Raw genomic sequence first — 27125 nt, 5'->3', positions numbered from 1 at the left:
CGAAATGTCAAGCGCAAATGTCAAACGTCAGCTGATCGCACTCGGGTGGCTCCATTGAACGGTAGTCCCCCTCCCTCCCCCCCCGGCGCCGTCACTATCGTGACGCATCGCTTCCGGGACGTCAGTCGCTGCTCTCGTGCCCACAGCGAAAGGGAAAATGTCGGCGCGCTCTCGACGGGGCTTGCCGTGCCGTCAGTGACTACTCCTGTGTAATAAACGATCGCGCCCTTCGGCGACTTTAACTGTCAAAATTTGGCCTGCGAAACGTGCTACGACGGCCCGGTCGGTTCGTACCTCGATTTGATTCGAGAGAGAAAGAGCGAGAGAGAGAGAGGGAGAAAGAGAAAGCGAGACAAGAGAGATTGCGAGACGGTGGAAGTGAGTGGAAGAGAGTGAGAGAGGGAGACGTAGAGCAGGTGCAAAACTACATCGCCGTGTAGAGGTCCCCGCGTCAGGGAAGAGCCAGACAGAGTGGAGGAAAGAGAGAAGAAGGCATACGGAGGAGAGTAGCGACATGGCGTCGTTGGCGGTATCGATAGCGAAGAATGAGTTCATCGTGGGTGGCAAGTATAGATTGATGAGGAAGATCGGCTCGGGCTCCTTCGGCGACATTTACCTCGGCATCAACATCTCCAATGGCGAGGTAAGGAAACCGCGGAACGGCCCTCTAATAAAGGCCCTCGCCGACCTACTCTCCGCTGGCTTGGACTGCCAGCTCGGCTCCCTCTATTTCGCGTTTCCCGTTCCTCGTCCCGTCTCGTCTCGTTTCGTTTCGTCTTCGTCGCGGACCCGATTCAACGATCGTCCATCGGCCCCTTTCTTCGACGCCGTTTAGTCTAGAGGAAGCGACCTTTCGCGACGCGAAAAGAAAGAGGCGATCTTGACGATGTCGCGGAGGCAGAGGGATTTCTCTCTCTCTCTCTCTCTTTCTCTTTCTCTCTTTCTCTCTTTCTCTCTTTCTCTCGGACGGCGAGTCCCCCCCCCCCCCCCCCCCGGTCAGAGGCCTCCGTGTCCCGTAATTTTGAGAAACGCGTTCTTCGCGAATAAACGTTGACGTTAATTCAAATCGTCGTGCGTATATCGCGAATGACGTACGATACGTCGCGACGCCGTCGAGATAAATATAATACAAGCTGACGCTTGTCATAATAATGATGATGATATCGGGATTTGTGGGTGCGGGTATTTTTGCGATCGTTTGCAGAAATCGTCCGCGCGATGTGGATTTCCACGTCTATCGTTTGGATTGTATTCGGTGAACCCACTAATAGTTGTAACACTAATCCTGCATGCTATGTCTTACTAGGTTATAGTTCCATTTATAGAGGTAAAGAACATTTTAAACTTGACTAGTCAGAGTGGCCAATGAAGATAAAATTGCTCCTCATTTTATTTATTTTGCAAATTGCTTCCTCTCCTTAATAAAATTGATCATTATTGTTAATGTGCTCTAACGCACTTCATTTTATAAAAATTACATGATTTATATATATATATATATATATATATATATATATATCTGCTATAATGTAAGCAAAGCAGTATCTCATGTTTCTCATACGATAGTAGATGAATGACAATAAAAAGGAAATAGAAGTGAAAATATTTAAATAAGAATAAAGTCGAGAATTTAAATTAACTTAGTACAGTACATCACAATCATTGCACAAAGAGTGTCTATTGTTTTATTTTTTCATTATCTTCAATCTGTCTCTATATTAGTTATTCCCATAATGCGCAAGCAAATTCTATTCAAGAAACAAAGGAAATTCATAATAGTAAGAAAAAAGAAGCCATAATATGATTACATTATTGTATGAATTTTATTTGCATTTAGTTTGTAATCTTTGTGCTAAACAAAGCTTTGAAATGCAGCTTGATAACATGACCTTTATATTTTTATTTCAGGAAGTGGCAGTCAAGTTGGAAAATATGCGAGCCCGGCATCCACAGCTTTTATATGAATCAAAGCTGTACAAAATATTACATGGTGGTATAGGAATACCGCACATACGTTGGTAATTATCACATTTAATATATTCTTTCTTTTAAATTTTGTGTTTTATATTTAAAATATTTTATGATGATTTTTATGATAGTGATAATAAAAATTTCTTGATATAATAGTATTGAATTATTAATGAAAATTTATGCGAATCAAACAACTGATAAGAATCTTTTTTGTCTCAGGTATGGACAAGAACGCGAATATAACGTTCTTGTCATGGATCTTCTTGGACCATCTCTGGAAGACCTTTTCACTTTTTGTTCAAGAAGGTTTACAATTAAAACAGTTCTAATGTTGGCAGACCAAATGATTGGTAGGATTGAATATGTTCACTGCAAACATTTTATCCATAGAGATATAAAGCCAGATAATTTTTTAATGGGGATTGGACGACACTGTAACAAGGTATACATTTTAATTCGAGATTCCTTTGCAATATATGCAGAGAATTAAATCCCATATAATTCTCTAAATTGTGAAATGATTATTTCAGCTGTTCCTCATCGATTTCGGATTGGCTAAAAAGTATAGGGATAGTCGCACGAGACTGCATATAATATACCGCGAAGATAAAAATTTAACAGGTACTGCAAGGTATGCTTCTATTAATGCACACCTTGGAATTGAACAGAGTCGTCGCGATGACATGGAATCACTCGGCTACGTTCTTATGTATTTTAATCGCGGATCATTACCTTGGCAAGGTCTCAAAGCTGCGACGAAGAAGCAAAAATATGAAAAAATTAGTGAGAAAAAAATGTCTACGCCAGTGGAAGTCTTATGCAAGGTGTGCCAAATAATCTTTCGCTATTTCTATTGTATATGTATATCTATTACAACGAATATTATGTATCTTTCAGGGATTTCCCGCCGAATTTGCAATGTATTTGAATTATACGCGGGGCTTACGTTTCGAAGAAAGCCCTGATTATATGTATCTGCGCCAACTTTTCCGCATACTTTTCCGTACATTGAACCATCAATATGATTTTACATTCGATTGGACAATGTTGAAGCAAAAAGTAGCAAGTAGTACTGTTGGTAGCGGATTATCAGCAGCTGGACCAGGTCTCTCTCAAGGTGCTCAAGGTGCTCAAGGGCAAGGACAAGGACAAGGTCAAGCACCTACTCAGGCCAATGCTCAAGCAGGTGCAACTTTTTTAAATTTAAAGATTTTTTAAATCAATGTTTTGTAGCAGTTTGTGTATAGTTTGTAGCTTCTCTTATAAATTTATATGCACCTCATGTCATTTTAAGCATAACAATCGTGAGATTAATTGAAGTGTTAAAACTTCGCAAATTAATACCTTTTTTTTTAACACTACTTTTTTAACATTTAAAATTAACCTCTTTTAGTCATGTAAATTATCGTTTTTAACAGCAAATTTCAAGCTTAAAAGATGGTTGGAGCCCTCCACAAAAATCAACAATGTCTCAAATGATACAAATCATTCTTCCAAGAAGCAATAATCCAGAGGTTCCTTAAATTCTTTTTCCTTCTTCCCTAATGAATCAACGTGTTACAAAATTTCGTGGAGAAAATATTTTCTTTACTACTTGTGTGCTAATGATAACAATTGAGACTAATGGATATATAAGTATGCTTATATGCTAATTAACATATAATTAATAATTAATTCTATACATGATGTTGAATGAAACTTGTATCAAATCTTATCTGTTATACAACAAATTTTCATCAATATTTATTGAGAATATTTTTGGGTATTAATTTGTATTAGATACTCTTCATACACGTTATTTTATATATAATAATTCATTGAACGTTTCTATATGTTATTTTAATAGAACGTAATATATTGTTTTATAAATTATAGATTAATTTAGAAATATTTTTTTTATTTATGATCATTGTTGAATGGTTTGAAATATGGTGTATCCAAACTTATTATATTAAGCATCCTTTTACTTTCACCATTAGAACTTAATATATTATTTTACTCTCATGAACTTTATTGGATTGATAGAATTAGATTTGAATATCATGTACTATATTTTAGATCAATATTATTTTCTAATTTTACGTGCTAATGTAATATTAATATTAATCTTAAAAACTACCCCTAAAGATTAATCTTTACATATCTCACTGCCATATAATATTAGAGACAGATAAAATTGCATTAATATAACGAAAGAGTTATATATGCAGTATCTATAAGCATTGTATTAATCATCATATTCAAATATAATTATTATTTTTCGTAAATTGTATTTCAAAAATGTTTCGTTTCTATTTGTTTCAGGAGCACGCTAAGACTGTAACTCCTCATTGTAGCAACAGTCTTGGTCGCGATCACTAAAGTGTTTCAAACGAGGTACCGAACTTACAAAAAATTCTCATTCAGAGAGTTATATCAGTCAACACTCTAGTTTCGCAATGAGAGAACACAATTACGTGATTGCAAATGCAGCATTTGTGTAGAAGAACGCGTCAAGAAGAACATACAATACGTCGCATAATTATTTGGGCTATACATGAGATGTTTCTTGCGTAACATTGGCAACTTAGAGTTTCGGTTGATTGAACTCTTTGGATTTGGAGTTTGAGTGAGAGACCAGTCAGCCAGAGTATGGTTTGTTCTTATTTTGTTATTACGTATTTAATTTACCGTTGGTAATCATTAAAAATAAAGATTTTGAGATGCCCCGAAAAAGAAAGATATTTCTAAGAGTGCACGTGATATTGTACTTGATATTGAGATATATAGCGGGTGATTTAATCACAAAATCGTTATCGTAACTTTCATGGAGAGAAAGAGAGAACACATCCCAGACAATTCTTGGAATCTGCGGAGCGTGTCTCGTGAAAAATTTTATATCTAAAATTAAAAAGTTTTCTTTCCTTTTTTTTTTTTTTTTTTTTTTTCGTACGAATTGCTGTACACTGTTGGGCGAATTGACATCTTGCTTCCTAAATTTCGTTTCGTCTTCAATATATAGCGCGAGCATACTAGCGTATGTAGAATGTTGAGAAAGTGTTAATATTTTTCTTATCAAAGATGGTGTGTCGATAGTATCAAAGATATCAAGTAGTATCTTTGATACATTTGACTGGAATAACTTTTTTTTATATAATAAAGACACAATGATGTCTCCCTCCCCTCATATAATATTGAGAGATTATAATAAAGATACCTTAATGTTAAGGCAAACACAATCTAACTTTTAAGTATGTACCGAGTAACTATATCGAGTAACGAATCTTACTCCATCGAGAAACGAGCAAACGATTAACGATTCTGTCATAGAAATATCCCTCGATTCATACTCTCTTTCTGTCTGTGAATATGTTTACCACTGAATTACTGAAGCATATACAATTGTCGCTGAAGAGAAAAGAAACTTTGCGAATATATACAGCGGGAAATAGTTACAGGGTCACTTTTATCTAGATAATATATAAAAAAGCTCTCGTTCGAAAAAGTATTCCTGTAACTGAGGCTTCTCCAACTGGACAATTCTTCCGTATATATATATAGTTTTAATAGCAGAGACTGTGCAGTAGCTGTTTCATATGCTGTTGCTTCAAGATTAAGTTTCATATTTTGTATACACACATTATAAAGGACTTCATTATGCTTCATGACCAACAAGCGGATTCTTCGTATATACACACCGAAAGAAAAGTCGTCTCGAACAGTCAAAATGCCGACATCGACGATCAGTAGGGAACTTTTATCGTTTCTATCTCATTTAAGATCTTAGTTGCATTAATTAGCTGCTAAACTCTTCACCAACCATATTCTGCGAATTAGTTTCAAACAAACTGTTTTTACGATCATATACCTTTAACGAATAATTCTAGCGTGCATTGTCACACGTCCCCGTCGTGGAAGGTACTATCAGTCGTCCGGTCAGCCTTAAGTACGAACTGCGAAGATGAATTCAATCGAAGAATCTTAAAGCTTATTATATCTAAAGAAAAAATGGATCACACGCTGCGCCTGGCGGACAGTTGTTTTTTTTTCTTCGGGAATATGAAAAGATATAACCATCCTCGATTTATGAATGCGTGGTTTTAATTATTATTGAAGAGAATAAATGAAAGTGTAAAAGTGCGTATCACCATGCTGTGAGAGTGAATGGGCGAATAAGTTAACGAAATAACTAACGATATATGCACTTAATTAAATACTATCCGCTGTGTGTATATGCGTATGTATATACACATATAAGATATATATCATATAAAATATATATATATGTATATACATATACGCATAGACATGTCTGTATGTATAATAAAATTGTGACAGTATAATTAAGGCATACCTTATTTCATAAATATTTGAGGAATACATCATACGGTTTACTGCTCCTTTTATCTCTACAAATAAACAAACTGGAATATTGTATTATAAATATTTCTGTTTCATCAAAAAAATGTATGTTAATCTTAGTAATAATTTATGATTGACTGTTGCGTATGACATACACATATATATAGCAACAGTGAAAGTGTATATGATGTTTGGTCAAGGTAAATGGCGTGGGAATGCTCTATAAAAGACCACGCTACTTTCTATTGTTGTGATACCATCACCATTTAGGGTGTATATTTACAAAGAACACACTTATGTAAATATTTTTAGACCATATATTTGACAATTCTTAAAGACATATATATATATATATATATATATATATATATATATAAATACGGAAAAAAAGCCACAGAGGCACATGATTTCTCTTCTGAATTGTTAATACTAAATATAACATTGCGTTTATAAACGTGAACGAACACTGGAGAGAGAGTCTCCCAGTCGCGATGCACCGGTCATCGCGCTGTAGCCCATCAGAAATAAATAAACATTGCACAAGTGCAAATTATGAATTACTAGATTTGTCCTCTGTACCCGTTTTTCACATCGATACAAAAAATTACAAGCACGAATTCTTCGTACAAAAGCAACAGAAGAGTTCTTCATAATGACATGCATAATTATTTTTTTGCTTTAACGGAGCAGGATATGCGGTATAAAATATTGCTACTATGAAAAAAATGATTAGAAAAAGATAGTCTCTTGTATACAATATGAGTAAGACTCTTTATAATCACACGTATCTTGTTACTAAGAAATAAATAACGAAGCGTGAGCATTTAATAATACAATAGAGTGTGAATTTTCCTAAGTTCTTGCGGTCCTACATTGACGGAAAAGGATTTTTCCGGACCATTGTAAGGGATCTTTATTTCAGCGGCGAGTAATTTGCGCTCCTGCATCGCCGCCGCCATCTCGCGATTCGGGTACACGGCGAAATTCGCTTCCGCTCTCCCACCTGGAGTACGTTTGATAGCCTCACGACGTACTTGGGCCTGAAGAAAAATGTAATTTTGGACATCCAGTACATTAATTTGCACTCTCTCGTTTGTCATACACTTACAGCTAGGTCGTCAGCTCGTGCCTTCAATTGCGTGATATTCCTTCGCCGTTCCAATAAGTAATGATAAGACATTTCGGGCACCTTGCGCCGCAGATCGGGAACTGTCGGATAAATTAGAGTTTTCTCCACATCCTGAAACGTGAATAAATAAATGAAAGAAAAATATTTTAGCGCAAATAATCATGGACAGTCAATTAATTATATAAAAATTATATAAATTAATTATATAGTTATTTTACTTTAACGAGATCGGTAGTCTTCTTTCGCAATTCTTGAATCGTCGAATCCAGAGATTTCAGATTTGCCGGCGACGACAATGGTTCCAAACTGTCTAACTTTTGTCGCAAAACGTCGCACAATATCTTCTTCTTCTGCTGGTGCTCATTATTCAAGGCTTCCTTAAGAGCGTGTATTTCCTGTACATAATATTTGTTGTCTAAAGTGCTCGTTATCGAAGTGCTTCCCGTCATACTGTCAGCACCACCGGAGACCGATATCGTTTTCTTGCCAACTGACTTCAACTTTTCCTTCAATTGCCCTTTTTCCGTTTCCAGGCTGTCGATGTCGGTTTGAAGATGGTCCATTGTCTCTTCGAATTCTTTCTCCTATTATCAAGAAAATACGATACTTGAAAAAATTATGTCAAAAGGTATATATTATAATTTGTTACGAAAGAAGAAATATACCTTGCGTTTCAATTGATTTTGCGCCTCCTCTAATTTTCTCTTCAACTTCTCGACGTTCATCTCATGTTCGTGCTGCTGCGTCCCGAAACGTTTTTCCGCCAATTCCTTCCGCAGCGTCATCTCGGACAATTCTTCTTGTTTCTCCCGCAGAGCTAATCTTGCTTCGCGAATATCGCTATCCCTTGTTTCGAGTTTTCTAACGTAAGAATATCAAAGAATTATAAAATGATATTTTGTGATAAATATAAACAATGTCAACGAAGAGATGTAAATACCTGCTAAGTATTTTCGTTTCTTCCGACTCTTTTCTCACTGCATTCGCTCTAGACACAATTGGCATTATTGACTCACTGTCCTTAGATTGTTGCTGACTCTGTGTTTGTCCACTTATGGCCAGTTCATTTTCACATTCGGCCATTTTTTGCGCGAGATTCGCCGCCAATTGCTGTATTACCGTCAAGCTAGCCTTGATAGTAGCCACAGGTCCTAGATCTTCCGTATCGTACACCTTTTCGCTGGACGTCGCGGCCATCTCCTTCAACTTGTCAGCGGCGAGCCCTGTGTCTAAATCTGAAAACAATTAAAATTCGTCAATATAAAACTATCGCAGAGATAAATTTTCAAGAGAAATCCATTGGATATACCTACCGCCGTTTTCAGTAATAGCTTGCAAAGCGCTCTTCAACAGATACTTTAGGGTCTTCATAATTTTCACGCCATGCTGATAACATGTCGAAAATTGTTCGTTGCAATCTTTATCTAATCCTAAATTGGCACCTACGGAAAATGCTGGACCAGTTTGATCCCGTGGTACTCGTCTTCTAGCCGACTTCAAGTGTTGCTGGATTACCTCGCACGTCGTTTCAATGTGTTGACAGAGCAGACCTTAAGCGATAACAATATACGTCAAATCGGAACGTCTAATCATTAATCGAATCTAATTAATGAAATGTCAACGGACCTATATCACCACCCTCTCCATATATCAGCACTTTGATCGCCGTAGCGTCAGTAGTGACGGCGTCGCACGTGTTGCTTAAAGTTCTCGTGCCATTGACGATCAGGCGTGCTTGGTTGATAGTCGTGCTTTCGCCAAAGAGCACGGAGAACATCGTAGCAAAGTAGGCGCAACACTTTTCGATCGCGTTCATCGGCAAATTCTCATCCAACTGATCTCTCTTAGCCAGCTCGATTAACGAATCCAAGGACTTTTCTTGCGCCGCCATTTCCGGATAAGCCGCGCCCGCTTTAAGTAACATTTCCGAGTTACACGAGTTCAAAGCCGATTCGAAACAGCTCAAAGTCGTTTGTAAGGCGTACATATGCGAACACAGACGAGATCTGAATGAGTATTGCGCCACCGAATGACCCCTCACTACCGAAGCCCTGTAAGAGAGACAGAGTATTATACAAGAGATTTGTATTTGTAAGTTACGCAAAGTAAAATTATTACCTATCTATTTTCTCGATGGATCTATATTTCTCTCGAACTTGCGAAATCAATATCTCCGTTTTCTGTGTCATTCTCGGTATCAGTAAGAGTGTCAATATCGCGTCGTGATCTCCACCGCGGGCCAAGAATGCCGGAGGCATAAAAGACAGCAAATAGCGCACGTGGTTCCGCGCCTCATCGGCATCCAATCGACGCAACTCGAGATCGACCGCCTTGGTTTGCGCTCGGGTTTCGGCGAACGTTTTCTGGAAGTCTAATATCTCTGCGAGTTGTTGATCCGCACCTATATGATAAGTTTAAGGTATGAGAATTCGAGGAAACTGAAAGATAATTTAACGAAGTCTCATATTACACGATCAATTTTTTTTCAACCCACCTCGAACGTTAGTCTTGGTGGACTCTGTCGACTGAACTCGTTGCTGCAACTGCAAGCACTGCTCTTGCAATTGGTGCGTGAGTTCGCGGAACTTGGTGATGGTTAATTCGCGATCCGCGAGCGTCTCCAGCGCGGCATCTCGATGTCGTTGAGCGTCGCGCGTTGCTCCAAGAGCGAGATCCAACTCCTCGCGAAGCTCCAGCTCTAACTCCTTGGACGATTCGGCCAGTTGATCGGACATATCCTATATAAGTTATTATTCATTGTATTATTCATAATAGATTCATACTGTATATTTCATAACGCAATATATATATATGAAGACTATACATACCTGCAGAGCTTCCAAATCCGCGACAGCTTCTTCTAATTCCGCCACTTTCTCCTCCAGTGCCATTTTCTTCTCACCTAGCATCTCAACCATTTCTTCGGCTCCTAATGCCGCGTCGACCTACGAGGAATGTCATTATGTCAAAACATGCAAGTACATCCGATGAAATATTATTGTAAATTATACAAGCATTATATATACTTGTTCCTGTAGGTCCGCTATCTGATGTTCCATCTCTTCGACACGCGCCGACAATTTCTCCTTCGTGCGACCTAATTCCAAAATCTCAGACTTCTTCTGATCCATGTCCTTTTGCAATTTCTGGAATTCGTGTTTCTCGTGCGCCGACAAATCTCGCATTTTCACCAGCGTTTCACGCAGCCTATTATTCTGCTGTTCCAATTGCTTCACCTCGTAATTAGAAGCCCCCGTGGCTGATCTGCCGCCGGCTGCCTATTTGCGGAAATAATAATGCCATTTAAATACATGTCAAAACAAAAAAAAAAGATAATATCGCGTAAGAATTAAGCATCTTTGATGAAGATAAGAAATTATACCCGCTCGGACATTTCTGTGCGTAATATTTCCAGATCCAATGTTTGCTCCTCCAGTTTTTCCTTGAGCTGCTCTAATTCGATTTGAAGGGTTTCAGCCTTTTCTTCCGCCATTTCTTTATCTAACGTAGCCATTTCCACTGTCTCTGCAAGATCCGACATTTCTTCCTGAAATTGTTCTCTCGCCGCGTGAGCTTCTCTAGTTTCTTGTCGAGCTCGTTGAAGTTCCCTCTGAAGACTTGCCTTTGATAATATAAATATAATAAAATTAAAAAATTGGAAACATTTACTTTTGAAAATTAAAAAAGATAAATTCATTAAATGGAAAGATCTTGATGAGGAATATAATTTTTTTATGATTATAAATATGATATTGTGTACACATATGCATGAATTGTGTGCGACATACTTGACTTTCCATGACTTTAGCTTTGAATTCAAGAAGCTGTTCGACTTGAAGTTTTGTTTTTTCGTAATCTTTCATCCTCTCCTTGTCTTGCATTCGTTTTACCCGCAGCGTTTCTACTTTCTCAGTAAGATCGCGTACCTATATATAATATCGCACTGTTAAATATCTATATATGTCATAATTTTATATGAGATTTATATAATTTGTAAAAATATAATGAGAAAAATCTTCAGAGTATTTGTGAAAGAAATTTTAATTTACCTGAGATTTCAAGTTATCATTTTCTTGTACAAGTTGCAAATGTGATAATTTCTCTTCCACTAGATTCGCAGCCGCTGCCGAACCTGCCATCACCTGACCGGGTACGAATTGCGGTTTCAACGTTTCTACAAAACCTGTCTGAATTACAGAAAAAAGAGAATAAGATATATATATCAAGTTTTGTACCGTTGGGTGTTCTTTTTATTATCGCATGAAAGAATTGCACATCGCCAGAGAGTTTCTTCAAGGTCCTCTGAACCTGCGTACCTGTGCCAACTTTATGAAACGCATATACACGGTAATAACATAAATACGGTATATGGATGGCGCAAAAAAAGATAATAAAAAAAAAGATAATTATTCTCCAAATGCGGCAATGAAAAAAACACCCCACATTTCCTACGTAAGAAATATATGTAATTTTTATACAATGTAATACAATATTGTTTCAGTATTTACATTTGAGTAGAATTAGTTTGTTTTTTTTATGGTGATTAATGATGAGAGATTAGTTGTGACAGCAAACACCAACAAACTACATCGAATACTCTATTAGTACTAACAAATGTATAGGAAGATCCACAGCTGATGAATTGAATCGTGTGTTGTATGAAATATTTACATAGGATATATATAAAAAGTGCTAAAGTCAGAGCTATTTCTCATTCATTTCATCGATTCTATTTTATGTATTACGTCCTAACGATTGGCACATGTATCACTTGCATTCCCGTTCCAGGAAAATTAATTCTTAACAGATATATAATTCCGAAAGAATTATTGGTCAGGCAAAGTTATACCTCTGTATTATGATGTGCTGTTTAAAAAACTTTACATACTAAGTGTTAGTATTATTACTCTTGCAACACATATATAGAAGATATTCAATTCCTAACTGCAGAAGGGAGGATAACACACGACATGATGCTGAATGCCCCTTCCCACTATATAAATCATAAACTATCCAAATATCATAGAACTCAGTTAATGAAGCTGATGTTAAACACAATAATGCTGGAAAGATGTGGCAAAGAATAATACAAAACCAAGTCTGTAATCCACTAAGAAGGTACTTGTACCTGTTGCAAAGGTGCAATGACGTTAATTGGTTACTAAACAAATTTGTTACGATGCTTTATGATGAATAAACAGCTAACATGAGAAAGAACAAGATATTAGAGAGGTGATGTATATATTAAAAAATTGAGATATTACAATTAATGAATATTAATTACATTATTGTGATCATCTTGGGCCTTTGGCTTTTTGCCGGGAGGCGAGCTCGTGCTAGGGGACTTCTGAAACACGTACGTGCATTCCCATATGAATCATTCTGTGCCAACGGAGTCCTCTGACTTGCTTTCGCACACAAATTTTTCAGTCTTTCTTTTTCTCTTTTCTTTCTTAGAATTTGCCACCCATAATTCTACCTCACATATATTTCCAAGCACACTTTCCGGTCATGAATACGTATACGTGCATTTGACTGATCTATCACCGGGTCACAGAATAGAATTCTTTGCACATGAATATAAGAAACATACAAATAATCGAAAAACCTAGAGATTTCAAAATGTCAGAACCTGTTTGTTAGTTAAAAACAATGAAAGTATATCACAAAAAATATGACAGATAACTTGTTCATAAAAATTATATTACTTATTATATCATGCTTTGAATCTTTTTAGATAATGTTCCTTTTTATGGACAGATCTTTTCTGCTCTTACAGTTCAACATAAAAATAATCTATATTAACATAAAAATAATATATATATAGTATAAATAGTCTTACTTGTTATTGTAGCATACAGTAGTGTCTTACCTCAATAAATGAGGCACGTTTTGAAGTTGAAGTTGGTGCTGGAATTGATGACTCGCCGCCGTCTCTACGTTCATGTTGTGATCCAGTTAGACTTTCTGTACTTGGGGCACTTAATAATGTTCTACTTCCGGTCAAGGATAATCGAGAACTGTAAAAATAATATAAAACATTTTCACAATATACATCATATACTAATATTTTAATTTTACATATATAGGCTAGAGGCTGACTGCAAATTGTTATAGAAAATCGAACTTACATTACTGATATTAAAATAAAAAAGCGAAAAAAATAAAAAGTTGCACTTAAAATAACAAAATGGCAAAATATTTTCACACAAATTATATGTGGACGAAAAATTTTGAAACTTTACAGAAAACGTATCTAAAGTAAGAATATATCTTATAAAAATGCAATAAATTGGCAAATAAGTTTAATCACTTAATATTCAGCAATGTAACTTTTATGTCATACTAATAAAAATGCAACAAAAATAATTATTTGCTAACTGAAAATAATTACCGAATTTTGGAATAAAAATGTGTAAAAGCTCCAAAAGAAGCATAATGGCAAGTTGCTTGTGTTTCAAAGCTGCAAAATACTTTAGATGCTTAGTGATAGAATGCAGTTGACATTTTGAAATACATCATCATAAGAAACAATTGTGATTTTCAAGATATAAGCACAATAGCGATAAAAAATACACACTGCTGACATTTGCCAAAATTTTTGTTTACAATGATCTTACCCAGAAAGCTTGTCAGATTGCTGACGAATAACATTCGCAGGAGATGTTTTTCTCCGTACACTTTTATGAGCAGCATATACATTTTAAGAATTTATTAATTATATACTCGCCTAATTTATTTTAATTTATATAAACAATTTTTAAGCATACGGAGAAAGAAAATAATCATTTTTTTTAATCCTCGACATTATTATATAATGTAAAACTTACGCTGTAGGCTCATTCCTTCGACGCATACTAATGCTAGCATGAAAATTATGGATATAAAGATTCCGTAAATTTCATTCAGTTAGCTCAACAATGATGCCACTACTCTTAATGTAAATAAATTAAGTGTTGCTTAATTAATCGCCAATTTTAGATATTTTACTTCAAATGCTAAAATGCTATAGTTTACTCTTATGGCATTTATATTTAATTATAGAGCTAGCATATATATATGACAGTAATATTTATAATTTACTGTTACATTTGTTACAGAAAAATTATTATACACATATGTTTGTAAGAATTTATGTTTTTTAAATGTAGTCAGAACTTTTTAATGAAATTGTATCTAGGGATAGCTCACCTATTTAGGCGACTCCTCGCTCTAGCAGCACTGTCATCAGGTGTTGTGGCATTGCTACCCACTGATGATGGACTGACAGGTTCCGTCCTATTGCCAGCCTCATCCAGCAAAATAAGTTGAGTTTGGCGTGCAAACATCCCATGATTTTCTGCACACTGCGAATTGAAATAAACAGTTAAGACATATCTTTTTTTCCATTAGCAAGCATTATTTTAAATAGTAAAAATAAATTTGCCATGACACTAAATTTTTCTCTACTTATATTGTGTCATTTGTATAGGATAAGTTTAGCGAGACTTATAACATGATTTTATGTATATACATCATGTACTCATGTGTGTATCGAACAAATATATTTAGACTTATAAAATCTCTGATAAAATCAGGAATCAGGGGGATCAATTCTTTTGTTGGAATAAATATTCATTGATAAAATATCGATAACACATGATTAAATATCCTATTGCCGACTTGTAACCCAACTCACCCTGAAGTACGTTTGGCCCTTGACAGTGCCGTTGTTTTTTCCTTTTGGCTCGTCGAGTATCACGCCGATCCATTTGCCAGATGCGAAGAACGGGTGGCCGACGTAGGCTATAACGCCCTGACATTCCTTCACGGGTACCTCGACGCGTTGGTCAATTTTGAATGACATCTCCGTCAATCGCGACTCGTCCCAAACTGACACATCAGCTGTTTACTAACCTTCGTTCGCTGTCTCAAGCACACAATCGCGGACGAATAGTATTTAAAAATAAAGGTCGAATATCGACAAGCTGCTACGTACGAGCTCCTTTAGGAAGATAAGACGTGATGTTTGTATCGTGATGTCATTCATGTATCTCTGCTTGAACAGGTTAACAAATATGAATTGGATCTCCCTTATCAATTTGATAGTCAAAATAGAGAAAAAAGGTATAATTAATATTGCATTTCTCTCTTTTTACACACTTGCTGCATTTTTAAAATAAAATAAATATTTAAAGCCCTTTTGACAGGAGAAGCAAGTTGTTGGAAAGTAAATATAGAGCCGAAGAGAGAAATGTGAGATTTACTGATATAAAAATAGAAAAAAATAGATGTGCAAATTTCGATTAAAAGAAAAAATAGGAAGAAAAATACAAGTGGAAATGAGGAAAATCTAATATTACCCCTGTAAAGTCGCTGATGACACTCTACCATACTCGACGAGGAGGAACGACTTTCGGGGGATAGACGGCGCTGAAAATCGTTCTCTCCTTTTCTAAAAGAAGGGAGAGTCTAGTATCCCCTGTTTTTAACCGCGTACGTGTGTATGCACAACAATTCATAAGTGTATCTGTCGCTCTACTCTCGGATAATAGAGGAAACCGAAGAAAACAAATTGTTGCGCAAGTGAACTGGCGACAATGGCTAATCACTACGAGGTTCCAAATTGGTATGTTTATCCGTCAATAAACTTTCGACGAATGATTTGTATGTTTTACGCAATCACGCGTCCCCGATTTTTCTCGCTATGCAAAAAGGTAAGGACGTTGAACATTACGTTACTTATACATTGTATCCCTTTCCAGGGCCGGAAAGCCACCAGTAGGACTGCATCTGGATGTATTGAAGAATGACAAGTTGATACAGGTAAAGCACATTGCATTAATTGCGTGTAACATGTCACTTCTTCAGAGTTCTGTCATGTCTCAAACTACTGATATGTATAACATAAATATATACCTTTGCAGAAACTTATGGTAGATGAAAAGAAATGTTATTTGTTTGGACGCAACCAACAGATGAATGACTTTTGCATCGATCATGCATCTTGCTCTCGGGTTCATGCAGCTCTTGTTTATCACAAACATCTCAATCGGGCATTTCTAGTTGATTTGGGAAGCAGTGAGTATACATTTTATATCAGCATTAATATGCAATTTTTTTTCTAACAGAAAATCAATGTTTAAAGGAAAAAATATTGTTTTTACTATCGATAACTCTGTTTATAAAGAGTTGATATATTTTCTATTTCAAAGATATTTCATATTTATTTCATGAAGATTTTCCAATCTTTTCAGCACATGGTACCTTTATTGGAAACTTACGTTTGGAAGGTCACAAACCAACCCAATTACCAATTGATAGTACATTTCACTTTGGAGCATCTACTCGATATTATATAATTAGAGAAAGACCTCAGACTGGTGCCAGACCTATCATCGAAGAATTAGAGAAATTATCTGAGGATATCGATGCCGGTGGTTTGTTGGGTCTACCAGAAACAGAAACAGAATTAGATGTATGTGTCAAAAACTTGGCAGATGTATAGTAAATATTTCAAACTCTTATATTAAGTATCTTATAGTAAATATTTCAAACTCTTATATTAAAATATATGATTCAATTATAATTCTCTCTTTCTTTTTTTTAGAATCTGACGGAATTTAACACAGCTCACAATCGACGAATCTCAATGCTTGGGATAACGGACGATGAAATGCACAAACCAACGCGCAAACGAAAAAAAAAGGGAATCACCTTCAACGACGACGAAGAGGTGATTAACCCTGAAGACGTTGATCCGTCAGTCGGGAGGTTTCGTAATCTTATACAAACGACAGTTGTTCCTAGCAAGGTATGCATAATGATCTCGTACGATTATTACAAGAAAAGGGATGTAATTACAAAATGAGTTTAATCTTTATGCTTTTTTTGTCGCAGAGAATGCGTATGGAAGGAGGTCTCATATCATTGTTCGAAGATCACAATCCTCTGAAGCATATGCAACCTACGTCTACCACTCAACTCTATCACGATCTACCTCCCGAACAGTTTACACCGTCCTCGATGTCAATGAATCCATTCTCTACGGCTCTCACGTCACTGACGTCACGGCTCGGTATTGCGTTACCTAATCCGGCGCCCGAGGTGGAGATGACTCCAAATCAAGTACAGACGGAAGAGCCGCATGTACAGGAGCATCTGCCGAGCACGACGGAACCGCGGTCGATGGAGCCGAAGAAGAAGAAGTACGCCAAAGAGGCATGGCCTGGGAAAAAACCAATACCAACGCTCCTTGTATAATAGAAAGAATTACGGTTCGTACACATAATTATTGTTCTATCATCGAGATTTTCTGAGAGAGCTATCAATCTTACTTACAGAAATTGTTCATATGGAATTGTTCATATATATTATATATTATGGATTTTCATATGACTTTTTCTGTCAAGTTTGTCAAGGTTGTATTTTCGACGATACTGACGTCTTGTCCTGTATCACGAATCATGTAAAAATATTACAAAAAGACTAACTTGATTAAAATATTTAATATGATATTGCCCATTATTTTGCTTTAACTTTATATTCGAAGATTATATTCTAACAATTATGGCAAGTATCATTTTAAAGCGAATGTGTAAAAAAATTTATATTTGGTGTAAAGAACACAAACTTGTGTAGTAAGAATCTATTGTTACAAAAACTGACGACAATGTTCAGTGAGCACTCTAAAGTTATCATATGATATGTGATAATGATATGTGACTTTAGAGCAGCTTAATGAGAGCGGTAATATTGGGCTCTGTATTTAAGTTCTACGAGTTAAGTTCTCCAAGTATATCCGTATTCTATTTACTTTTATAATGCGATAGAAATAAAATTGCTTAGTGTTTATTTTATTAAATATTTTTGTTATGGAAATAAGAAATTGATTAAGAAATTATACCTAGCCTTAGCATTGTCGTCATCCTTGAAGAATTAATAATTATTCAATAATAGCATTATCATTATGTAATATATTACATTTGTGTGACAAACTTCAATATAATTTCCTGTATATTATTATTGCTTCAAGTGCAATGAATTTTATGTAAATAGGTATAAAGAAATTTCGTTAACATACTTTTATAAATATATGAATACCAAAAAAGAAGTTAATAAAAGAACGAATGTTGTGTATGTGTTACGCAGATCTATATTATTTTGATTTGATAAAAGTTTTTCGGTACAAAACATGATTGTTCACACGTTCGTTCTATATGTACTTTTTCTACAATGAAACATTGACTTGTAGAGTGCAGATATATATATATATATATATATATATATATCTACATATATATATACATTGACTTGTAGAGTGCAGATATATATATATATATATATATATATATATATATATATATATATATATCTTGTGTGCTACAAGAACTTTTACAAAAAAAAACCTGTCTATAAAAATAAAAGTATGCGCGGTGACAATTATATATGTATATACGAAAATGAACGAAATATTTCTCTCCACATAAAAAATTTAACGTAAGGTGTAATGTGACATTTTACTATGTGATAATTTTCGCTTAGTCGTCAGGCAGCGAAAAAATATACATGCCAGCTTATTGAAAGATTCTCCAAAAATACGCGTATTAATATTCCAATGGTGTGTTCGGCGTACATGGCGATTCGAGGGCGACTTCCTCGTAATCTCTTTCAAGTGCTGCGAGATCCTCGCGCGCCTCTGCAAATTCCAATTCCTCCATACCTTCTCCTACGTACCAGTGAATAAACGCCCGCTTGTTGTACATTAAGTCGAATTTGTGATTAAGCTTGGCCCATGCTTCTTCTATAGCAGTCGTGTTAGACAACATGGAAACAGCTCGCTGAACCTGTGCGTGTACAATTTTAATTTTTTACGTAATATGTCAGAAGTTTATGAATTATAAATTCAAAATTCTATAATTATAGCTTTAAATAAAGTCTAGATATTTTTAAGAAATTATATAAATATATCTAAAACTTTAATATATATATTTTTTTTTTAAACTAGTGCGAATTAATATTTTAAATTGAAAGGGATCTTCCCTTTCCGAGAATGTTTAGAATTAGCAGCGATACCTTCGCGAGATCGCCACCTGGGACAGCCGTAGGCGGCTGATAATTGATTCCAACTTTGAAACCCGTGGGACACCAGTCGACAAAGCGGATGCAGCTCTTGCCCTTCATGGCGGCGATCGCCGCGTTGACGTCCTTAGGTACGACATCACCACGATACAGAAGGCAACAGGCCATGTATTTGCCCTCGCGGGGATCGCACTTGACCATCTGATTGTTGGCCTCGAAGCACTCGGAAGTGATCTCCGCGACCGACATACCCTCGTGATACGCCTTTTCGACCGACACCACCGGAGCATAGGTCGCCAGGGGAAAGTGTATGCGGGGATAGGGCACCAGATTCGTCTGGAACTCGGTCAAATCGACGTTCAGGGCGCCGTCGAATCTCAAGGATGCGGTGATGGACGACACAACCTGGCTGATCAGCCGGTTCAAGTTCGCGTATAAGGGTCGCTCGATGCCAAGCTTACGCCGACAAATCTCATAAATCGCCTCGTTGTCCACCATGAAGGCACAATCGGAATGAGTGATTGTCGTATGCGTCGTTAATACCGCATTATAAGGCTCCACTACGGCCGTAGATACCTGAAAAAATATGAATTTTTTAAAATTATATTGCAATAAGTCTTTATATTGGAAAGTTATACTAGTTTTCGAAATTAGAGATGTTGGCTTTAGATTGCTCTCTGCAATTCCTATCTATATTTTATTTTATTGTCATCTCTATTCATTTTAATTCTCTTAAGAGAAATACGACATTAGAAAGAAAAAAAGATGATATTGTAAAATCAATTTTAATTTTAATTTATGTATCTTAAATGAGAGAGGGATTATATCAAATTAAAGAAATTCTTTCGCAAGAATAGATAAAATTAACTGTTCTAAACACTCACTTGCGGCGCCGGATATATAACAAATTCCAACTTGCTCTTCTTGCCGTAGTGGTCGGACAGCTTCTCCATGAGCAAGGATGTGAAACCCGATCCTGTACCACCTCCTAATGAGTGGAAGACGAAGAAGCCTTGCAGACCGGTACACTGATCGGTCAATCTGCGTATTCTGTCCATCACTGATTCGATCACCTCGCTCCCGATGGAATAATGACCGCGGGCATAATTATTCGCGGCATCCTCCTTACCAGTAATTAATTGTTCCGGATGGTACAGTTGTTTGTATGTTCCCATTCGAATTTCATCTAGAAAGTAGCAATTTTCAAGATGTAAAAATTGATACGATCTGAAATGGATGTGTATTATTATATATTGATAAACAAAGAGCTATACGTTACGCTTAATTATCCTAATATTTACAATGTTATCAAACACTGACCGACAACAGTTGGCTCGAGATCGACCATCACGGCGCGCGGTACCATCTTGCCGAAACTCGTCTCGTTGAAGAAGGTGTTGAAGCAATCATTCGAACCGGAGACTTTGTCGGACGGCATAGTTCCATCCGGCTGGATCCCGTGTTCCAGGCAATACAGCTCCCAGCAGGAGTTGCCCATCTGGACGCCCGCTTGGCCCACGTGCATCGATATACACTCGCGCTAAACAAAAATATATTTTTATTAGCTATAAAAACAAATTGACAATATACGGCATGAGATACATCTCTACTTTTCATTATTTAGAGTTATCCAGAAAACGTAATTTTTATCTTATACCATTTTGATATGTTTTTGAATTAATTTCTCTTGATGTTACACAGCAAAAATTTAGATGAATCGTCAAATCGAAATTTTAATTGAGTCTTTAATTTAAACACGACAAATTTGGAAGCCGGCCATGAGCTGCTCTAGAAAAAAACACTGTGGCAATTTATATTTTTGATTGCCTTGGTAACCATTATGATTGAATTTCAGAGGAATCAAAATTTAATATTTTTTTTTAGAGTGTAAAGTTGTATCGAATGAACAATTTTAGACGGATATTTCGTACAAGGTACACTGTAAAAAAAATATGTAAAATTACACAAATAATAAATATAATTTTACACATTTTTTATGTAATTTTACATATTTTTTTTACAGTATTATGCTTGAGTATTATACTTTTTTAAAAAAGCACTTCCTCGATATTGGATGCAAATAATTTAAGAATTTTTCAGATATTAGATATAGTATGCAAGTATACCTATTATGTCATATTATGCAAAATTTTATGCAATATTTTAACATCGTTTTATTTTGCATTTTGATATTTCCAATCGGAAATTATTGTACTTTAGTTAAATGCAGCGAGAACATTGTCAAATTTTTTTAAATTTATAATTGCAAAATTTTGTCGCTTTGCACAAAATTTGTTTACGACAGATTTGGGTATCTGAATAATTGAAGAGACCGCTCATTTTTTTTATCCCTTAAATCTTAAACGACTTAAAGCATGTTGCATGCTATATATGTATATTCTCATTACTATGCGTCAGGTATCCGTGGCAACAAAGAACGCTTGGTGCAACACTTGCCATTTGGAGCCAAAGAGTGACAGTAGTTAATATTATCTTTAAAATAGAATAAAATGTGGAACAAATAATGTGGTTGAACAATATTGTCTCGAAGCAACAATATATTTGCTTCCCTCTCTGTATAATTGCATATACAATTGTGCAGTTTCTTCTAGAAATCAATTTCCTATGACCAATTGTACTAATTATAGCTTTTTTTACACAATCAATTTACGTAGCATTAATTTTCACTGCCTTGCGTGATTTTGTAAAAGTGATATGTAATCAATTCGTTGATCAAGATTTCATCAATTAGATAGAACAAAAATTTCGCGAAGCAAAAGATGTGAATAATTCGCTTAAATAAATATTGAAAATGCAGCCTCGAGAACACGATTAATTAATGAGGATTTCAACATAATCCCAAGAGCGATAAAAGAAAATTTTTAAATAAGTGCTGACTGAGAAGAAAAAATCTAATTAAGGAAATCTTGGCGCAAAATCAGCAACGCATGGATACTAATTACAGAGCAAATATCGCAAAGTGGCTACCGCTTTCCGATGGCCTCCTCGACCAATGGCTCGTGGATGCTTCTCTTCTGGATGAGAGAATGGGAAAGCTCGCAGGATGCATAGCTTTAATCATCGAGGATTTCGCAGAAGCTCGGATTTGCGATCAGAAGGTCGGAATTGCCTTTGTAGCATAGAGACCTCTTATCATCATCAATAAATATTTTAAAATGGAATATCTATTAAAATGCTTATAATCGGTTGCTTGATTCGCTTTATAGGTGTTTGATGAAATACTTGATAACTTGGAGGAATTAATAAGGAATTATAAATTAACGTGCAATCCGAAGAAATTAAGCACACATCCGATATATAAATATAAAATGAATCATCTGTCAATAATATTAAAGCGCAAGCTCAATATAGTCGCGAAATTCACTCAAGATTTAATCACTAACATCGTTGATTGTAAAAGTGAGGAGAATATAAGAATAACATTTAGGTAAAATTAAAAAAAAATAATTTTGCTATTATACTATAATTATATCATACTCTTTTTAATTCGATTGCTTTCATTTTATTACTTTGCACTTTAATATCAGAATTAATTTCCTATCATTTTTTCGCGGAGCTTTTATTTGTCAGGATTTAGCAATAAAACTTAAAAGTTCTGCAATATTGCAAGATAATGACAGAATTAGCAAATTGCAGATTGGTAAATGCTTACAACAGCATGCTCGATGTGGATCGAAACGTATCAGATTCATCCGTCAATGTCTTTTACAATGATTGTCCATCCATGTTGGAGCCGTTGAAGAAGATCTCTGTTACCAGAATATTGCAAGCGAGTAGCTTAATTTTTAATTCTAACGTGTTTTATTGTTAATTCTAACTTTTTTAATACGAAAAATATTCAGAGAATTTATATATATTTTATTTTCATAGATTATTAAATTGAATACCTATACATTTTTTTAAAACATCATGTCGAATATCGATAGGGAAAATTTATAACATTAATAATTTTAGATATTAGCAAAAAACAGAGCGGAGGAATGTTGTCATGAACTTATCGACTGCCTTCTGGCAAATTACGAACCTCATGAAAAAATAGAGCCAACATCTATGACGAACGATGTCGACGTTTCAGAAAACTCCAGCATCGAGATTTATCGGTTCGCGATTCATAATTACATACATCATCACAGTATTATTATCTTATATATCTCTATACTATATCTAACTATTATTAGATAGATAAATAATATTTATAAGCAAGTGTATAATTCTGTGTAATCAAACATATTTTTATTACATTTCTCAAACTATAGTGCTCTTACGAGACATTTAACGCCACCAATTGCAAGTGCGACATCGACATCCGAAATAGAGGCATCCGATATCGAAAGTGTGCAGACAATCGTAAATACGCAGAACGAGCAAGTTCTTAAACTTTTAAATGTTGTGCACGGGATTTCTCCGCGACTGCTTGGCACAGATGCTTTAAAAACTTGCAATGGTACAGTTTTAATAATTTTAAAAATCATTTTGTAGTGTTTTATATACATATTATATAAAAATAAAATATAAATATAAAGCAATATAAATATAGAGAAATATATCAATAAAATTTTTGATATACGACAATCAAATATTGATAGTAGACATTGATGCATATTATCTATTAGGCGAAACAAAATTAAGAAGCAACGCGATAAAGAAAGTAAAGAACTACTATCAGGAGATTGCATGGGGTGCATTATCCAGCATTTTGGATCATGTGATACTGTGGTGGTCCAGAGAAGCCCTTGCAACTCATCACAGTCACGGTGCTCAGCATCTTAAGGATTGGTTGCGACAGTTCATTCACGGAAACGAAAGTAAAACCAAAAAATTTTTTTCTTATATTTGAAAATATTTTTTTTTCGCGTTTATATAAGAAGATATATATTCTGTTTTACATATCTATTTCAAAATTTCAGTTCCACCTACAGTTAGATCAGCGCTGCAGAATTTATGCGATGCACTCGGGTACCATACAACTATCACTGCCTGGGATCAAATGTTCAGACTAGCTTACACCTCGGCTTTCGAATGCCTCTCGAAACCATCATCTACAGAGGTTGACATCTTATTTGGAAAATTTTAAATTAAATTTCAGGGAAATGTTATCTATTCAATATAGAATGACAAATGGCTTGCTTAAATTATTTATGATAATAAAAAAAAAGAAAAAAAGAACTTTTTCTGTACATTAAATAAAAAAATAGATGACGATAAATAATTAGCATTCTTATACATTAGGGAACCGACACGGGCCAAATGTTCGTCGAGTTATTTCATTTGCTGGTTACCCTCAGCAATGAATGCGAAATCGGCGGCGAATGGGTGATAGGAGCACCTTTGATAGAGCTACCATTATCAGAGCAGATCGTGGTGTTGCATAGAATGGACCATTCGGTGCACACGGCAAGATTATGGGCTATTCAAGAGGCCAAGATTATAGCCCATACTTGGGACCTTGATGTGTTTTTTCTTTTAGTCAAGGGTGACATAGTGAACTACCTTGAAGAATTATCTTATCTCAAGGTATTCTTCTTTTCATTGTTCTTTTTTGTAATTTGTACAAAAAATGCATTATTATATTAATTTTTTTTATAATTGTTTTAGCTCGCCGATCATACGACCGCATTGTCTGCGGATTCTATTAGTGTTCAAGTATATGTGTGCACGAAGATGAGAGCGAAGATCGTCTCCGAAGTCAAGGCGAATGTCGAATTGCTTCAGGTATAATATATATGTTTCGATTTCTAATGTTAAAGAAATAGAAAGAATTATTTTTATTTATCTAACAAGTTTCTTGCTTCGCGCGGAGAAGATATTATACTCATGTATCTTAAAACTTTCAAATCATATATATTATAAAGTATATTATAAAACAATTAATTATATTATAAAATAAATCGAATTTATTAAAAGCTGAGAGAAAAATAATTCCTCTGCAAAAGATAGATTTTTTAACACAAATCTGCTATCTAAAAAATTGCAGATAATTTTAAATTTCTTTGTTTTTGCAGATTTGTGCCGTTAAGTGCACCAACACGCTTGCTAAGATCTGTCGTGTAATCAGCCTCGCGAATTTGCACATGTGCTTTCCACAATCGAATTATTGGAGAAAAAATAGTAGCGTACCTCCGGTAACTGCCAGTCTTTACGTGGAAGCTTACTTTGGTATGTTTTTCTTATTTTATATTATATATTAAGAAAAATATGTTTATATTAAAATTGTTGTTAAAGTTTGTCACGTGAGTTATGAGTTTTATTGTCGCATATTATTGCGCCAAACTCTTTAAAAAGATGCGTTGATTATTCATATACTAAAGTTACATATTACAGAAAAAGTGTTGCTACCTGTATTGGAAGTAATAGAGGATCACGAAACATCAAATATGATTTTACGAATAATGTGCGAAGCTTGGCTCGATTATATTTATCTGCATCGCATCAAATTTAGGTATAATGACCTATCTTGATTGAAATTATTTTTGTAAAGCAATATAGAAACAATATATAGAAATAAAATCGGTTCTTCACTTGCTAAGAGAGATTAATGCAAATGTTCAATTTACACATATATTCTTCTTCGTGTTATACATCTCACTAACGTATAAAAATAAATTTCTAGCGAATATGGGGCGTATCAACTGTTGACGGATTTCGCGCACGTGTCAACATGGGTTACAGAGTGTTCGATTATTTCGCAAAACGTCAGGAATCACTTGTTGAAGAACGAAGTCTTGCGTCGTTGCGAAGGGGTTGGACGACTTCTCTTGAGACATCCGGGTGAAGCTATCGCTATGCACAACCGATTGGGTAATTGTATATAAAATTTATTTAGAATATTTACTTTTTTCAGATGTATTTTTGATTTTCAACGAAAGAGATTCATCTATTCCAAATATAATTGTACATATCGCGTTACATTGAAATGTTAAATTAACACAGGGTAATGGTACTATAAGCCTAGCGTGGTGGTTGAAGCGAAATAATTATTTATTTTAATACATTCAAGTTATTTTCGCGAATGTTTCTTTCTTTGAGTCATCTTCAGCGCAATAATAATTACAAAATGTACAAGTTTACATGTAATCGGAACACAAAAATTGTTTGTCAAACGTCATTAAAACGTCAATCATGATCAAAGAAAGAGTCGAAACGTTTACGAGAATAACTTGAATGTATTGAGTTAGAAATAAATAATTATTGCGCTTCAACTACAGCGTTAGGCTCATAGTGCCATTATCCCGTGTTAATTTGTGATTATATTCTTACGAGCCTATTGATTAAAATAATGAAATGTTAAAGTTCTTTCACATCATTAGGAGACTCGTGATTATTTAAAACTCGTGATTACTTATTCTTTAATCAATGATAATAATTTAAATAATTTTTCATTTTTTCAAAGAAAATTGTATTAAATTTTTTATTGCTGTTTTATTTTTCAGCTCGGAGAACAAACGAGCGCGGATCGCCTGAATCTCCAGGTTTAGAACGTATGCCAGCCGAAATGTACGTTCCGAATCAAGAACAATGGCTTGAATTGCGTGCTCCTAAGCGAAACTACTTTTGCTGTACGGAATAAAAAAATTAATGATAAATTATTGGTATTCTATCTACA

General features: G+C 35.2%; 5 protein-coding genes across 10 annotated transcripts in view; 3 read left to right on the top strand and 2 right to left on the bottom strand.

Moving 5' to 3' along the window:
• The first annotated feature begins 107 nt into the window (after positions 1-107).
• Positions 108-6869, top strand: LOC145947750 (casein kinase I). Of its 3 annotated transcripts, none has more exons than XM_083057635.1 (6): positions 108-643; positions 1909-2018; positions 2191-2413; positions 2502-2795; positions 2869-3157; positions 3390-3579. In XM_083057635.1, the coding sequence occupies exons 1-6, from the start codon at positions 515-517 to the stop codon at positions 3476-3478; spliced, it is 1134 nt and encodes a 377-aa protein (XP_082913761.1). In that variant the 5' UTR covers positions 108-514; the 3' UTR covers positions 3479-3579. The 3 variants fall into 3 exon arrangements, with proteins under 3 accessions (XP_082913761.1, XP_082913679.1, XP_082913716.1); XM_083057553.1 differs by lacking the exon at positions 3390-3579 and adding an exon at positions 4276-6869 and having other exon boundaries at positions 109-643; XM_083057590.1 differs by lacking the exons at positions 108-643; positions 3390-3579 and adding exons at positions 1126-1255; positions 4276-6869.
• A 190-nt stretch (positions 6870-7059) lies between these two features.
• Positions 7060-15287, bottom strand: Dctn1-p150 (dynactin subunit 1). Of its 3 annotated transcripts, XM_083056970.1 has the most exons (20): positions 15120-15287; positions 14633-14787; positions 14272-14304; positions 14062-14121; positions 13314-13461; positions 12726-12788; positions 11491-11628; positions 11230-11367; positions 10824-11063; positions 10468-10719; positions 10270-10386; positions 9936-10179; positions 9560-9842; positions 9068-9492; positions 8755-8991; positions 8382-8676; positions 8107-8302; positions 7660-8025; positions 7421-7552; positions 7060-7352 (listed from the first exon to the last, which is right to left on the bottom strand). In XM_083056970.1, exons 1-20 carry the CDS (start codon positions 15285-15287, stop codon positions 7137-7139), a joined length of 3906 nt encoding a protein of 1301 aa, XP_082913096.1. In that variant the 3' UTR covers positions 7060-7136. The 3 variants fall into 3 exon arrangements, with proteins under 3 accessions (XP_082913096.1, XP_082913148.1, XP_082913193.1); XM_083057022.1 differs by lacking the exon at positions 12726-12788; XM_083057067.1 differs by lacking the exons at positions 14062-14121; positions 14272-14304.
• Positions 15288-15909: 622 nt separating this feature from the next.
• On the top strand, positions 15910-18647 carry Nipp1 (nuclear inhibitor of protein phosphatase 1). Of its 2 annotated transcripts, none has more exons than XM_083057689.1 (6): positions 15910-16049; positions 16186-16246; positions 16348-16501; positions 16660-16898; positions 17031-17234; positions 17321-18647. In XM_083057689.1, the coding sequence occupies exons 1-6, from the start codon at positions 16021-16023 to the stop codon at positions 17681-17683; spliced, it is 1050 nt and encodes a 349-aa protein (XP_082913815.1). In that variant the 5' UTR covers positions 15910-16020; the 3' UTR covers positions 17684-18647. The 2 variants fall into 2 exon arrangements, with proteins under 2 accessions (XP_082913815.1, XP_082913867.1); XM_083057741.1 differs by having other exon boundaries at positions 16678-16898; positions 17321-18643.
• Positions 18648-18792: 145 nt separating this feature from the next.
• The window catches only part of LOC145947020 (tubulin alpha chain), a 23248-nt gene continuing 14915 nt past the window's right edge, over positions 18793-27125 (bottom strand). Inside the window, exons 3-6 of the mRNA XM_083056820.1 lie at positions 20822-21041; positions 20386-20687; positions 19496-20077; positions 18793-19266 (exon numbers count right to left, since the gene is read on the bottom strand). Of these exons, the coding sequence (XP_082912946.1) occupies positions 19027-19266; positions 19496-20077; positions 20386-20687; positions 20822-21026 (1329 nt within the window). The 5' untranslated portion in view covers positions 21027-21041 and the 3' untranslated portion in view covers positions 18793-19026. The remainder of the gene's footprint in view (positions 19267-19495; positions 20078-20385; positions 20688-20821; positions 21042-27125) is intronic.
• LOC145939656 (coiled-coil domain-containing protein 142) lies at positions 22413-27089 on the top strand. Its single transcript, XM_083044128.1, has 13 exons — positions 22413-22620; positions 22729-22949; positions 23159-23291; positions 23477-23622; positions 23779-23966; positions 24136-24327; positions 24430-24569; positions 24752-25036; positions 25118-25234; positions 25525-25678; positions 25844-25961; positions 26133-26320; positions 26953-27089. Exons 1-13 carry the CDS (start codon positions 22450-22452, stop codon positions 27087-27089), a joined length of 2190 nt encoding a protein of 729 aa, XP_082900254.1. The 5' UTR covers positions 22413-22449.

This window comes from Prenolepis imparis, unplaced genomic scaffold (assembly GCF_030444845.1).
Source record: "Prenolepis imparis isolate NDT839.2.m4 unplaced genomic scaffold, iyPreImpa1.0 SCAF_1, whole genome shotgun sequence".
NCBI classification, from domain to species: Eukaryota; Metazoa; Arthropoda; class Insecta; order Hymenoptera; family Formicidae; genus Prenolepis; species Prenolepis imparis.
Note: the sequence above shows the minus strand (reverse complement) of the source record. Positions and strands in the feature narration are given on the sequence as shown.